The 15495-nt window shown below is 41.2% G+C and overlaps 1 protein-coding gene across 2 annotated transcripts; it reads left to right on the top strand.

The window, feature by feature from the left end:
- The first annotated feature begins 451 nt into the window (after positions 1 to 451).
- LOC125967366 (paired amphipathic helix protein Sin3a) lies at positions 452 to 15419 on the top strand. 2 transcript variants are annotated; one of them, XM_049718389.2, is made up of 22 exons: positions 452 to 755; positions 2154 to 2251; positions 3072 to 3279; positions 4092 to 4271; positions 4517 to 4623; positions 4713 to 5034; positions 5124 to 5375; positions 5456 to 5608; positions 5833 to 5988; positions 6117 to 6206; positions 6303 to 6421; positions 6601 to 6826; positions 6958 to 7074; positions 7778 to 8016; positions 8110 to 8293; positions 8373 to 8952; positions 9041 to 9210; positions 9379 to 9552; positions 9624 to 9710; positions 9827 to 9921; positions 11953 to 12160; positions 13460 to 15419. In XM_049718389.2, the coding sequence occupies exons 3-22, from the start codon at positions 3094 to 3096 to the stop codon at positions 13673 to 13675; spliced, it is 3861 nt and encodes a 1286-aa protein (XP_049574346.1). In that variant the 5' UTR covers positions 452 to 755; positions 2154 to 2251; positions 3072 to 3093; the 3' UTR covers positions 13676 to 15419. The 2 variants fall into 2 exon arrangements, with proteins under 2 accessions (XP_049574346.1, XP_049574347.1); XM_049718390.2 differs by lacking the exons at positions 11953 to 12160; positions 13460 to 15419 and adding an exon at positions 9984 to 10821 and having other exon boundaries at positions 453 to 755.
- Positions 15420 to 15495: the final 76 nt, after the last annotated feature.

The following is a 15495-nucleotide window of genomic DNA, read 5'->3' as shown; positions in this document are numbered from 1 at the left end:
TGGCAATTGCTGTAGTGAAAGTAACTCATCAATCATTAAGGATCCATAAAATATTACCATTTATTGTGAAACAAGTTAATTCTATTTCTAGAAAGGCAAAGATTTGTAGTGATGTGTCTGAGTGATGCCATTTTATTCAGATTTGATTGCAAAATGTATCTCCACATTTCACATTAGTAAATATCAGTAGCATTTTTAAAGTTTTATGTCATAAATCCCTTATTGGAGTTGACTCTATATAATGTTAAGTGATACAAGCCATGTGTTTATTATTGTTCTTTGCAGTGCAGCATTGCTTGCTCTGGATCATACTGTGAGCAGATTCTACCATATTTGGCTAAATAGAGGGATTAAAATGAATCATTGTAATTTTTAAATATTTTTTATTAATTCTACACCATGTGACAGTACAGTAAAACCAGTTCAACACTTGTATCTATCTATCTCCACCCTCCAAGTTGACCAGGCTCTCGCTTCAGTGTATGTATTTGTTTTCATCTTTTCAAGTAACCAATCAGAGTAAAGACTGGGAGGAAACTTCCTCCATGAGAGTCACGCCCCTAATGTTCAACGAACGCCGCTTCATACATACCCTGTTGTTAATGGCGCGGACTATTTCATTTTTGTCGATTTTCGTGGACAAGCAGTCAAAAGCGTACGTCTTTTCACTGCCATCTTAATGCGCCTGTGAGGTTTGCTGGGGGGAAATTTTGTCACTGATGTGGCAGCGTTGTTGCTGGAGGCAGCCCAGCGAGGTAAGCTAAGTATCCTAGTTAGCTGACCATAGCTTGCATTGGTGAGGGTGCTTGTTGTGCTAACGTAGCACATTAGCGGCTACATAACCTTGTCAAATAGGAAAGCGTTTGAGCGCTTGCCGATTATTTGTTGGCAGTGTTTTTATGTATTGTTGTCTTCCGGTTGTTTGAAATGTGAAGTTTGTATTGGGCATTTACTTTTACTATTAAGTTACTGTGAGTAAGGCTAACGAGGTAAGACTGCTCTTCTGAGCTTGATTTAGCTGTCAGGCTAACAGCATAAAGGAGGACTTGGCAAGACGTTTTGATTCAATCTAGTTCACAGCGTGCGCTGCAAAGTTTTGTGAGCCAAGCGTTTATATCAACGTGAAAGCCTTTTACTTGACAGCACTGTGAATTCCCAACCAAACTTAACGCTGTACTCGTCGTAACGTGGAAGCTAGCGCAAGGGTAACGACCCAGCACATTCACTTCGTCTTTTTGAGTTTGTCATCTATGGAGGCGATAACTTGCCATAAGACACCGACATCTGTCCCTTCTGTCGAGGGTGATCGCCTATATCGCCAACTCTTAAGAGTGGCAAAGACTCGCTTGCTCGCCACCTAACTTCATTTCGGGCGAATGCAAACGTCAGCCATCACAAGCGAAAGCGGTCGGCTCGACGACAACGGATGAGTTAAAGTCGGCGTTTACTGGGAGGGGGAGGGGAAAAGGATCGGCCTCACGGCAGCAGCGAAACAACAAGAGCGACACGGCAGCAAATCGGAGCTTTTGGAATCGTTACACAGCCACCTTCGTTGTATTTAACTCATCAGCAAATTCCTTGAGCCTTTTGGGCGACGATACTAGCGACTGGATATGAATCTGACACGATCCCTGCTCCTCAACACCGCGCGCTCCGCTTGCGTGTTGTCCCAATTTGGTGCAGAGCAGCGAGTCGACAAAGCGGCACTGTGCTCGCCTCGCGTCCTCTCCCTCCCGAACCGACCCAAGGCTCTGACGTCTGCCTGCTCAGGGAGCGTCAACAAATGAAACTTTTTCGAAATCCTGGTGTTTGCAATAATATGAAATGCATATGAGCGGCGTTTATTTAAAATAATACATAAAAAGAACCTTTTTCCCAACCACCTGTCTGCCATGATTCATTGTCACTTAATATGTATCGATCTCCGACAAGTAATGATAGCCATAGAAATCAAATGCTCTTCAGTTACATGGCATTTGTTGCCATCCATACAAATGGGAGTGTTGTGTTCAAACATGCCCATATTTCTCATTTGTTTGTGATTGAATTAGACAAAATCGCCATTGTTTCAATTTACAGTATTTACCAACCTATTTTAAAAAAGTCAAAGTTTATTATTCATATGTTCACGTGGATTTTGTTTTCTCTTTTAGGACCTGACGTCTGTTAGTCACTGAAAACTTACCTATTTGCTGTTTTGTGCTCTTTCTGAAAGAAGATGCCACAAGCTGGTGCCGAAGGGGCTTTTAAGGTAAAAAAAAAAAAAAAAAGAGGGCTCATAAGGGTAATGTAAATGCGTTTTAGATGATTCACTTTTTGTAATGTTTTATTTAATGGTATTCCGTGAGAGTTTTCTAATGTATAATATGTTCCATGGCTCAAAAAAGTTTGGCGAAGTCTGAAGTAGACCACATTGTACAACGCTGTGTTGACAACATTTTGGTTAGATTCTTTTGTTAGAGGGGTGTAAAATATTTAAAATGCCTCTGTGTGATGCTCTGCCTCTCTACACCAGTGTAACCAATGAATAGTGACAACGGATTGATTTAGTGTCTTAGTTACAGTCCAAATTGAAAGCTATCTTGCAGTCGTTGATCATTCGCAAAAATGTTCCATTGTTAAATTATAAGACATTTTTGTGTTATGATATAAAGAATTGTAATTGTATTGTGTGCTAACACGGCAGATAATATTTTCAGGTAGAACACATACTCAAGAGAACATTTTAACTAAACTAAAAGCACAGATGAGAGTATGGTTGGTTACTATCCAATTGTCTTTTCATCCATTCTCTTCTGGTTATAACCTTATCCTTATTAGGATCACTTGTCTTTTGTTTTGCAAATACACCTAATCAGCATTTTTTTTCTAGTCTCCACAAAACAAGATTAGTTTCTAATGAATATAAGTTAAACTGCCTCATCTTTTTTTTTTTTTACCTGATCAGGTTTTTTCTTATTATTTTTACCACTCTCTAGTCTCCACAAAGCAAGTTCAGTAACAAATATAAGTTAAACACTGTCTTTCATCATTTATTTATTTATTTATTTATTTATTTATTTTTCCTGTAGCCCCTTTGAGTATGTTTCAACAATGAAGAGGCATGTGGAGGACCAGGAACCCATATTTGCACCCCAGCAACCGCATACCCCAGTGCAGGGCATTGCAGAAAGCTTCCAACAGAGGGCTTTAGCCCCAACTACCACTGTGATAGAGGCAGCTACAGACAATATGCAGCCATCATCTGGCATCCAGTATTCTCTACCCCAGGGTTACCAGGTATGGTGCTACAGCAGGCTCCGCTAAGACCATTTCCCACACTTTATGTCTGTAGGCAACCCCTCCTCTTTGTATTTGAATGGTGTTCAAGGACAAAGTTGTGGCAAGCAGTCATATTTTGAGGGCCACCACCAGATGCTTTGTAATCCCATGGAACAATGGTTTATGTCAAAGTATTTCCATAGATTACTTTTACCAATGGCAACCTCATTCTAATGAGTAGATTCATGGAAGGGAGGTGCGATGCAGATGGAATTTTTTATTAATATGTCACTCATTCACATATTTCAACATTACCACCAGTGGAGCGATCCTAACAATCCTTTGTTTGAATAATTTCTTTGTTTGATAGAGCCAATTTTGGGTCAAGGTGGGGGCACTTGAGATAAAATTTAAAAATAATATTCCTGTCGGTTTGGATTGAAAACAAACACTTTATCCCAGGTCGACTACATTTCCGACACAATAGTGTAATGTTACATATTGTTTTAGCGTCCCCAGTAATCAACGAGATAACAAGAGAAACTTGAAATTGCTGTTGATGATCACCAAGGAAAGCAAACCAGTGTACAACTTGTTTGGCCCTAACAGATATGTTTTAAAATAGACTATGTGACAAAGCCAGTACTGACACAAGTCCAGGGAGAGCTGTCAAACAACATTAAGAGAGCACGAAGGAAACTCAGATTCAAACCACCCAGTACCACTCAATCATTCCCAGTCGATCTGAGTCTCAGATGTCTTCAAGCTAAAGTTCTTGCTGACTGAGTTTCCCGTTTAGAGACGGGTCTAAACTGTTTTTTTTCCAAAAGGTGCCGACAATGCCCCAGAGCACAAGTGGGCACGGACTTAACAGTTCTGCACAACATGTTGGAGCCCATGCACACAGCATAGCAGTCCAATCCCAGGCCCCTGGGGTGGTCCAAGGTCATGTGCATCCAACTGCGCCCATGACTTCAGCACAAGGACAGCAGCAGTTTCAGCGTCTGAAGGTAAGAAAAGAGGACCGAATCTGAAAATGGCTAAATGTGTGTGCATTTGGTTGCGTGATACACTATACCAGGCGTCAACAACCTGGTGCCTATGGTAACGTCCAAGGACCACATAAGTAAACCCCCCCTGGGCTTGTTCTAAAAGTAGCTCACCAGTGATGAGACATTATGATTTACTGGGAATGATGGAGAAATTGTCATTTCAACCTCAGTCATTAACGTTGGTGCACTAATTTCTGTTTTAGGTTGAAGATGCTTTGTCATATCTTGACCAAGTGAAGCTTCAGTTTGGAAATCAGCCTCAAGTGTATAATGATTTCCTGGATATTATGAAAGAATTTAAATCGCAGAGGTAAGCTCTAGTAATCTACACAATATGTTAAAAAATTGCATCAATATATTTCTTTTTAAATCAAGAAAAAACGTTTTTCTCAATCACAGCATAGACACTCCAGGTGTTATCAGTCGCGTGTCGCAACTCTTCAAGGGCCATCCCGACCTCATTATGGGCTTCAATACTTTCTTGCCACCTGGATATAAAATTGAGGTTCAAACTAACGATCTGGTCAACGTGACCACGCCAGGCCAGATTCACTACATCACGCCTTACGGTATATCTGTTCAAAACATCCCCCCCGTAAGTGCACCACCCAGCCAGCCTCTAAACCAGCATCAGCACCAGACTGTGCCACAGGCTGGCCCACACACTGCTACTGTCACCCCACCTGTCCCCACCCAGCCTGCAGCAAATAAAGTCAACAAGGTTAGTTCCATTAGATTCATGACTTGGACAAAATATGTCCTAGGTTTTTCTAATAGTTGTCTGTTCCACATGTGTTTTTGTTCCAACAGGCCATGCAGTCTCCAGTCCACACGCCCACCAGCCAGCCGAACCCATCCATCCCATCTTACACCTCACCGCGCTCACCTTCAGTTCAGTCTCACACACCAGTAAGCAGCACACCGTCTGGTGGGCCGCCTCCACAGAACAATCAGCCAGTGGAATTCAACCACGCGATAAACTACGTCAACAAGATCAAGAATCGCTTCCAGGGTCAGCCAGACATCTACAAATCCTTTCTGGAAATCCTGCATACATACCAGGTCAGGAAGCGCTCCAACCTTTTGTATGAGCACTATTGTATATTTTGTCAACTTAGTTAATAAATGCCCATTGACTGCAGAAAGAGCAGCGAAATGCCAAAGAGGCAGGAGGCAATTACACTCCAGCCCTGACTGAGCAGGAGGTTTATACTCAAGTGGCGCGACTCTTCAAGAATCAGGAAGACCTGCTGTCAGAATTTGGACAGTTCCTGCCTGATGCCAACAGCTCAATGGTGAGTAGTTTATCAGCTCCTAATATGACCAAAACCCATTGGCGTCTGTAGCTTTAACAGTAGCTGTCTTTGACTCCAATTCAGATTAGTTCTGGGGTGCAGCATACACAAATAGCAGGGATGTTTGTAAAATCGTTTTCTTTTTGTTCTCCAAGCCAGATGTGTCCTGTAAAATGATTGCAACATTTGTATAATGCGATATTTATGCTCTTTCCTCTGCTCAGCTGCTTGGGAAAACTGCACCTGACAGGGCAGACTCTGTGCGTAATGATCATGGCGGGACAGTAAAGAGACCAGTACCAAACAATAAACAGAAATTAAGCCACAATGGGCTGACTGTCAAAAAACCCGGAGCTGTGGGAGTCTCACCCCTTCTCAAGGTAAATGTACTCTTCATATAATCCCTGCTTTTTAAAATGACATAGCTTTGTTCTATGTGCTATCAACAAGACTATCATTAAAATAATATATCAACCTAACATAGCTGTATTTATTTGATGTTTTGCAGAAGAAACCCAAAATAGTCGGCAAGGACCATCATGGCTTTGGCGAAGTTGGAAAGCACAGCAACAGCACTGAAAGCATGTTCTTTGACAAGGTAAAATTGTTACAAACAGTATGGTTGTCCTCATTAAGTATTTTCTTTTCATGTGAGCATAAAATGAAAAGTACTTTTGACTGTCATTGCAAACAGGTCAAGAAAGCTCTCAGGAGCTCTGAGGCATATGAAAGCTTCCTGCGTTGTTTACACATCTTCAACCAGGAGGTGATTTCCCGTGCTGAATTGGTTCAGTTAGTCATCCCATTTCTTGGGTAAGTTCATATTACCTTTCTGATTGATTTCATTAATTGGTAACTTTGAAAACACTTAACTTGAATTCAATGATGCTGCACACTTAAATTAGATGTTAATTCTTCAAACAATATATGGAGTTACAGTATATTATTTGTATTAACGTTGTATTCCACGTAAATTATGTCACAATTGACAGAAAATTCCCAGAACTGTTTACATGGTTTAAAAACTTCCTGGGCTACCGAGAATCAAGTCAGGGTGAGTCGAGCCATGCGGAGAGTTTACCCAAGGAGCGGGCAACGGAGGGCATCGCCATGGAGATTGACTATGCGTCCTGCAAGAGACTGGGCTCCAGCTACAGAGCTCTCCCTAAGAGCTATCAGCAGCCTAAATGTACCGGAAGGACGCCACTATGTAGAGAGGTTAGTCAAAAGTTGACCATCAGCTCCTTTTGGGTTTTGATCTCTTTAGAGTGAAGGTTAAATAAATAAATCAATCAATCAATCAATCAATCAATCAATCAATCAATCAATCAATCAATGTCCTATTTCAGGTTCTGAATGACACATGGGTGTCATTTCCATCATGGTCTGAAGATTCGACTTTTGTAAGCTCCAAAAAGACACAGTATGAAGAGCACATTTACAGATGTGAAGATGAGCGTTTTGAGGTAAGAGGCCCAGTTTTCTCCCTCTGCAAGATGAATTTATTTCCAATTGTCTTCTCAGGAGCTTTCCATCCATTGTACACATGGTCACATTTTCGTTTCTTCTAAAATACAAGACAAATGTGCCTGTTTGTCATGCTTTTCTTGATGCTGTATTGCAAGACTATACAAGTTTGGTGCCGTTAGAATTGGCCTCTTGGGCACATGTGATTATCTTGGTAGCTTGAGCTGTACTGTTATCTTGTTGTTAACCTTCTCTTGCTTTCACTGGCTTTCCCTTCTCTATGACGTCTTTTCACACACGTATGAGTTGATCTCAGTGAAGACTGCAAGTTCACACATTATCACACAGGCTAGGCAGAGTTTCCCCCTTGCAGGAGGGCGGCCAAGAGTATTAGAGTAGTGATCCTGGAGGTGGGTTTTAGGCCTTCTTCTGCAATCTCGCAGAGGAAGCGCCATAGCTGTTTCTGAATCTTTCTGGCATACATTAAATAGTTAAACTGAGAAGGCAACCTCCTGGTCATTACTATTAATGTAGCTTGCAATAAAGATAAAGAACTGAGCCCAAATATAACAATGTCCTTTTCTATTATTAATTTCATTCATTATTTTAATGATTCGACAGTTTTGACGCAACTTGTAATGGCCGCCCATTTTCTCACCATTTGGGGTCTGCATTCAATTTTTTATAATTGCATCCCCTCAGCTTGACGTTGTGTTGGAGACCAATCTTGCCACGATTCGAGCTCTCGAGTCAGTCCAACAGAGGCTTTCGCGAATGTCTGCGGAGGAGCAGCTGCGCTTTAAGCTGGACAACACGTTGGGCAGCTCTTCAGAGGTCATTCACCGCAAAGCTATTCAGAGGATATACGGAGACCGAGCCAACGACATCATTGATGGTCTTAAGAAGAACCCAACTGTGTGTGTCCCCATAGTGATAAAAAGGTTAATAGCATGTATTATTTTTCAAAATATTTAAATTCAATACATTTGTTTCGCGCTGGAACTGAGCCTTTGCCTTTTCGTTCATGGCTTCAGGTTAAAGATCAAAGAAGAAGAGTGGAGAGAAGCCCAGAGAGGCTTCAACAAAATTTGGCGGGAACAGAATGAAAAGTATTATCTGAAGTCACTCGACCACCAAGGCATCAACTTCAAACAGAATGACACCAAAGTGTTTCGCTCAAAGACCTTGCTCAGTGAAATAGAAATGCTGTATGATGAGGTAAGCGATTGATACAAACACAAAATGAGTCCAACATTTACGTGACCGTCTAAGAAATTAACTTGTGGCTGTGTGGCAGCGTCAGGAGCGTGCCGCAGAGGATCCTGCCATTCCTCCTCCTAGCGGCCCACACATGAACCTGGCCTACGAAGACAGTCAAATACTAGAAGATGCCGCGGCCCTCATTATTCACCATGTCAAGAGACAAGTTGGCATCCAGAAAGATGACAAGTACAAGATCAAACAGATCATACGCCACTTCATCCCCGATCTGCTTTTCGCCCGGCGAGGCGAGCTCTCTGATGTGGAGGAGGATGACGAGGAAGTGGAGGATATGGATGCAGATCTAGATGGCAGCAAAAAACATAATGGCCTGCCAGGCAGCAACCCGTCAAAGTCCAAGCTCCTCTTCAGCAACATGGCAGCTCAAAAGTTGCGTGCCACCGATGAGGCCTATAACTTGTTCTATGTGAATAACTACTGGTACATCTTCTTGCGCCTTCATCACATCCTCTGCTCTCGTTTGCTGCGAATCTACGGGTACGCTGAGAAGCAGATTGAAGAAGATGCTCGTGAGAGAGACTGGGAAAAAGAAATGTTTGGCCTCCAAAAAGAAAAGAATGACAATACAGCCTTCCAACTTAAGATGAGGGAGCCAAGTAAGTGTGCCGTACTGAAACCGCACTCAATTTTACAATATTGTGATGAAAGAAAATGTCCACCACTTACTTTTTGTTCCTTTTCCAGTGGATGTTGAAGTAGAGGATTATTATTCCGTCTTTCTGGAAATGGTGCGGAACCTTTTGGATGGTAACATGGAACCAGCTCAGTATGAGGATTCCTTGAGGGAAATGTTCACCATCCATGCCTACATTGCCTTCACAATGGATAAACTCATCCAGAGCATCGTCCGGCAGGTTGGCATAGTCCTTTTTTATTGACATGTAGCTCAAGAATAGATAAAAAAAAAAAAAAATGGAGTCTGTGCAGCCACACAACTGATTCTATTCTCAATCTCCCCCATAGTCGATCGAGGAAATATGGTGAATTGCGTCTTCTTACTGCAAAGTCATTGTCGTTTACAGCTCCAACACCTCGTCACTGATGACGCATGTGTGCGGGTGATGGACTTGTACCTGAGTGAGGTTGCCAATAAAGCCACGGGTGGTTCCCTGCTCACTCAGGCGTCCCGGGCCACAGCAGAGGGCACCTACCAGCGCAAATCAGAACAGCTCATGTCTGAAGAGAACTGCTTCAAGGTACTGTAAACCCAAGCTTGTCCATACTCTCTGATGCACACAGAACTCTCATCTTTTATTGTTTGGTGCAGCTGATGTTTATGAAGAACCAAGACTCTGTTTGTATGGGAATGGAGCTGCTGGACACAGAAGAGGAGAACTCTGATGAGCCTGCAGAGGCAAGTACTCAAATAATCAAGCACGATCATTTTAGTATGTGAATTCAAACATTTAGTATTTATAGTCACTAAACGTTAGATGAGGTCGTAATGTTCTTCTGCCATGTACTCGACAGAGGTGGTCGGACTATGTGGGCAGATACCTGAACTCAGATGCGACTTCTGCAGAGCTGCGTGAGCATTTGGCCCAGAAACCAGTGTTCCTGCCCAGGTGAGGCCCCAGCCATGTCTCCCTCTTGTCTGCTCTCGTTCAACTTCCGTCCTGATCCTCAGCTGTTGATGTGCCAAACAACTCCTCACAAACAAGAGCAATAGCACATCGGGAAACAAAAAGTCTCTCTTATGGTTTTGGTGCGTGGTAATGGACTGACAACACAGTTAGGCAGAGTTAAGATGTGATGCCACAGTTGCAACGGAAGCTTGTTCAGTTTCAGACCTCTGCCTCTCATGGAAGATTGCACTTTACATAGTCATTCTTTTAACAAAAGGGAATTATGTATTCAATTATTGAGTTCCTTTTTTAAATGGGTTTTTATTTATGAGTTAAAAGATTTTTAAGAAGGGTTTGGCTTTATCATGGCTTGGAATTCCAACTTGTGCAGACTTTTGGTTTGATTACGAGTTTGCTTGTGTTGAGTTGAAACGATTTTCAGTGTGTGGCGTCGCGACATAGTTTGGAAAATCACAAACAGAGTAAAACAAATGGGGCAGACTCCATGTCGCATTGTTTTGTTTTTTACAATTTCTTCGGCACGACTTTGACTATTGAATAATGAAAGCTATTGTATCAGGACTTTGTGAAAAATATCTTGAGCGTATCATGCCATCTTTGCAACTGTATTCAAAGCAAGAGTCTTGTACGTGACTTCATCTCTGTTTGCAAATTCAATTGTCAACAACCTAACACGTCCCTTTGTTTCAATTCAGTGTTAACGTTTGTAAGGACTGGGAACGTGCACTCCCTGACCCTGTTGTTGTTGTGGGTGAGGTTTTACCACCATTTGAGAGATTTGTGCTCAAGTTTGTTTTTTGAACTCTGGTGAAGCACATTTTCTGCATCACTTGTAAAGAGGAATAGGCTTTGTCAATAAAAATGATCCTCTAAATTGTATGTTCATATGTTGGTCTATTTCTTTCTTGACACTTTTGAGCTGTGCACGAGGGCCTGTCAATGTCTGGTTTGTCTTCATGTTCCACATGTGAAGCCTGTCTTGTCAAGTCGAGCACTCAGTATTTTTTGTCTTTTGAGATGGCTGTCCATAACCATATACATTTCAAAAGGCCTTCAAACAACCTGACCAGTTTCTGTGCTTTGCTTTGTCTTTCCTTATTTCAACCCATTGCACAAATTGCTTTCTCTGATTTATGATTCATCATTGGGCTCGCCTACATCATTTTATCCCCTGCCCAGCCTCCCCACTAAATCTATGAGATGTCAGCAGCACAGCCAAAACTCTGCCCCTCTTCACAAAAAAAAAAAATATCACCTCAGTGGCCGCACAGATCCAATTTCTTCTCAGATTTCGTTCGGTTGGTTCTCATCTCATAATCATAACACTGCATTGTTGGTGGCAGTATGTGAACATCTTAAGTGATCTCCGCTCATATTTGGGATTGGTATTCAACAAGGCAGCAATTCTGTAGTGTTTGTTTCTAACAGTTTGACCCGAAATTGGCCTGGAAAGACTGTGTCTTGTCTTTTTAAGTGGAGCCCTGAATGCAAAAATAAGCCTCATGCACTCAGTCTGCGCTCACCCATACTCTCTGCGGTAAGTACATATTTCAAACTTTCATTGCGGTGGGGTGATTATTTTCGTATCTGCAAAGTGTCGGGCTCACTAAAATGACTTGTTCTCCTTTTTTCGTGCGAATTTTCACTGTCCCTGTGCTACGGTCAATGTCACTGTATTGGAAATATTACGACTGCTGCCTCTGCTGCTCTTATAGATCCCCCATATCCCGAATGATTTGACCTCCTATCTAATTCTGTTCCTTGGTGAGTTGCAATGCATGGGTGTAAACATTGTTCTTGAAAGGGACAGTCTTCTCAAATTTGACTAGACAGCACTTTTCAGTGTGTACAAGGCTGTGAAATAGCATGTGACATGCTGAACTCAATAAAAATACCCTTTGAACCTAACCCGTAAACAGGATGCACTTTTGATATGTTAACTATTCAGGTGTTGTTTGACTGTTTTGAGTCATCGTGTCTTACTCCTGTCAACCGTTGTTTGGCTTTCAGGAATCTGAGGAGAATCAGGAAGTGCCAGAGAGGATGGGAACAGCTGCAACAGGAGAGGATGACCACAGGCCCCTCGGACGAGTTGCAAGGTGACAAGAGCAAACTGAAGATGGAGTGCATGTTCAAGCTTAACTCCTACAAGATGGTGTATGTCTGCAAATCCGAGGACTTCATGTACAGGCACACTGCACTTACACGCGCTCATCAGGTAAGAGCCACACTCACAGTTTTTTCTTCTTTATCCTTTTATTTTTGTCCCACTTGTTCTCATTTGGATATTGGGTCAGCTACAGCCTTGGAACACAAAACGGGTCTAAACATTAATTTGACACACGTAAATGCAATACATTTTCTTTGACTGTTTGTCCTCTGAAGTAGAATATTTTTAGGATCTATTATCCTATCAATTATTTGTTTGATGATTTCACTTTGCATTAAAATGTATTACAATACCGTTGCCCCTAATTACGCTATCAACCAATTAGTGTTGTCAAAAGAACCGATACTTTCGATACCAATTTGGTACCAACACACAAAAAATACGTCGATACCTGCTTTTTGTGGTACCGACTACCGAATATTTAACTTTTCACTCGGCGAGCTACGTTGATTCTTGCCGAAACTGAAGGAGGCAGTATACGCATGCGAGCAGCATGGAGCAGCAGTCAGCAGCGCTGAAGAAGAAAACTTTCGGTCTTTCATAACAATGACTTCAACAGGTGGGAGTGGAAGTCCAACACGCCGGCTTGTTGAGAAGCTAGGTCGCTCAAAGAGTCGTGTGTGGAAATATTTTGCATTCAAGGCGGATGCAACCAGAGCAATTATAGATTCGAAGAAGCCAACATGCAAATAATGTTTGAGAGGTTTGAGGCTTGAGAGGTTGCATGCCACTGCTGCTCTTTTTTTAATGTATATAGTTGAATATTGTTATTTATTATCAGTCTTGCTTGTTTTTAATTGATGTGTGACTTGAAGGCTCCATGCCACTGCTGCTCATTTTTAATGTATAAAGTTTACTATTCAGTTTAGCAGTTTTAATTGAATTAGTTATTTTAAAAATAAGTGGATTCTGTTTTGTTGTTTTTGTACCGTGGTACCAAATTAGTATCGAGAATCGTGGTAAATCACAGGTATTGGTACCGACTACTGAAATTCTGATATCATGACAACACTACAACCAATTATTGTTTCTTTAGTGGTTTTAAAAAACAACTCACAATTAAGCAATATTACATGAGAGTGACTGATTTACTCTACTCACTAACCTTTTTGAAACAGGTTCAGTTACAGAAATCAGCGAATATTTACTATTGAGAGGCTGAAATAAGAAGATTTGGACAATTTTAAGTTAAACTGTGGCTCTAAACAATTACTTGATTATTAAAATAGTCATCGGTTCATTTGATCATCGATTACTTGTTGATTAATCGATTTAATTTTGAATACTATAACTTGAAGTCCATTTCATTATTATAATTATTTCTTTTTAAATGGATGTGTCTTGCAGTCCCATAAACGGGTTCACAGACGCCTGCACAGACGCTTTCAAGCCCGCTTGGACACCTGGGCCAAAGAGCATGTGACAAGCGACATGGCTAACGACTGCCGGAGTTGGCTGGTGGGAGACAGACGAGAAGGCCTGTTGCCCTGTACTACAACGTGCAACCCAGAGGTGCTGCATTATCTCACTGTTAACAAGTACCGAGTCAAGTACAAAACATAGTAGCCAATGATCCTGTCAGCGACCACGCAAGTAGGACTGTCCAAGGACAACGGATGGAACTTTGTTCTTCACCCTGCCTATTCTTTTGCCAACTTTGGGCTGCTTTTTTCATCACTCAATTTAGATCAATTTAATACTTTTCAATATTGGAAAATCTATTCAGAAAAAAAGGTTTTCTTTTCCATGGGAAAATCTTTTGAGTGAACTACAGAAGCTCTTTGGGTAATGAGAAAACTGTTGCTTCCAGTTCTAAAAGTGAACAGGTTTTGAATGTTCCCCTTGCTGATAACTCTGGAATCAACTTTTCGAATAGGACAAGCCAACCACTTTTTTTTGTAAATGATGTCCATTAAATGTCATTCTTGATGTCTGATGCCCTGTATGACACAGTGGCAGTATTTAGCTAGTTGCAACTGAATGCAAAATGTATTTTTTTTTAAATCACTACAGGGGGGTGTCGGGTTAGGGACTTTTGTGTTAGTGGTCTGGTGAACGTCAAGCCTTGATTTACGCAATTAATTTATATGCCCTTCAAGACTGAACTGTCTACACCTTTACACTGTCTGGCATGGCTACATTGTGATTTTAAAAACGATTGACTGTTACCAAGCAGCATTTTGTGCTGGTGCGCTCAGTGTTCATTCATCTGTTTTGGAAAGTACAGTTTTCAAGATTGAAATGAACCATCAACGGCTCGCTCTTTGTATTTACGTTTGTCAAAACGATCCGTATCTGTGTGACAGATTGGTGAAACCTGCTTACGAATGGATGGCTGAATTCTCCCCATGTTCAGTGTGGATGCCTCCTCTCACAGTTGTATATAGTAGTTCTATCCCTGAATGTCAGCCATGTCCAGTATTTGGTAATCCAGTCAGCAATACTTATACCCCACTGTGAATGTTAATTCTTATTGACCGCCCACCCACTATAAAACTCATCCGAAAGTGCTAACATTGATGTTCAGATTGTAGTTATCGTAGGATAAAATGAAAGAAGTAGGTTTTTATTAATAATTTCGGAGGACGTGGAATTTCAGCCTGTCACTCCAACTTCAATGTGCCACATGTCCAGTCAAGCCTGAAATTCTTCGTACTCCTCAGGTACATCTGAATAATTTTGAGCTTGATTGTATGCAGAGATGAGAAATCAAGATTTGGAAAGGAAATAGACTGGCACGATTTGATTTTAGCCACAGGTGCTTCTACTCAACCACCAGGTAAACAAGCTCATTTACCTTACCTGTAGAAACAAATGCGGCCAAAGCCAAAATGGTGTGTTTTTTTTTCTCCCCAAATGTCGATTTGCCACCCCTGACTGTATGTAATACGTTATTTGCAATTGCCCCAAAACAGGAAAGATTCAGTCTGATTTCATGTCAGACAATGAGGACAAAAAAAGCATTTGTCTTTTGATATAGCGTATGTAAACTTCTGGTTTCATACATTTTCCATTAAGAATGAATTACAATGAAATACAACATGAACACAGTTTGACACTGAAGGAAAGATTGAGAGGAAAAAAAAGATATACCACAATTTTAAAGTGAAGAATACCGAACCAGCTATCTTGCAGTTGGGTTTTAGTTTTATATGTATTCACTGTGCGTATTTTGGTTAAAACGCCGCACAGTTCAGATGAGCTGATTGTAAACAAATTCATTGTATCTTTTACTGTGTCTATTCTCTTCTCTTGGTGTACATGGTAGTCAGGTGTTTGTTATTAAACAATCCTTTATAGACAGAAATACTTACATTTTCTTTTCATCCTTTGTTTCATGCATTCACTGCATCCTTCACTTAAAAAACAGCCTGTGCACACAA

Source organism: Syngnathus scovelli, chromosome 4 (genome assembly GCF_024217435.2).
Source record: "Syngnathus scovelli strain Florida chromosome 4, RoL_Ssco_1.2, whole genome shotgun sequence".
Classification (NCBI taxonomy): Eukaryota; Metazoa; Chordata; class Actinopteri; order Syngnathiformes; family Syngnathidae; genus Syngnathus; species Syngnathus scovelli.
Note: the sequence above shows the minus strand (reverse complement) of the source record. Positions and strands in the feature narration are given on the sequence as shown.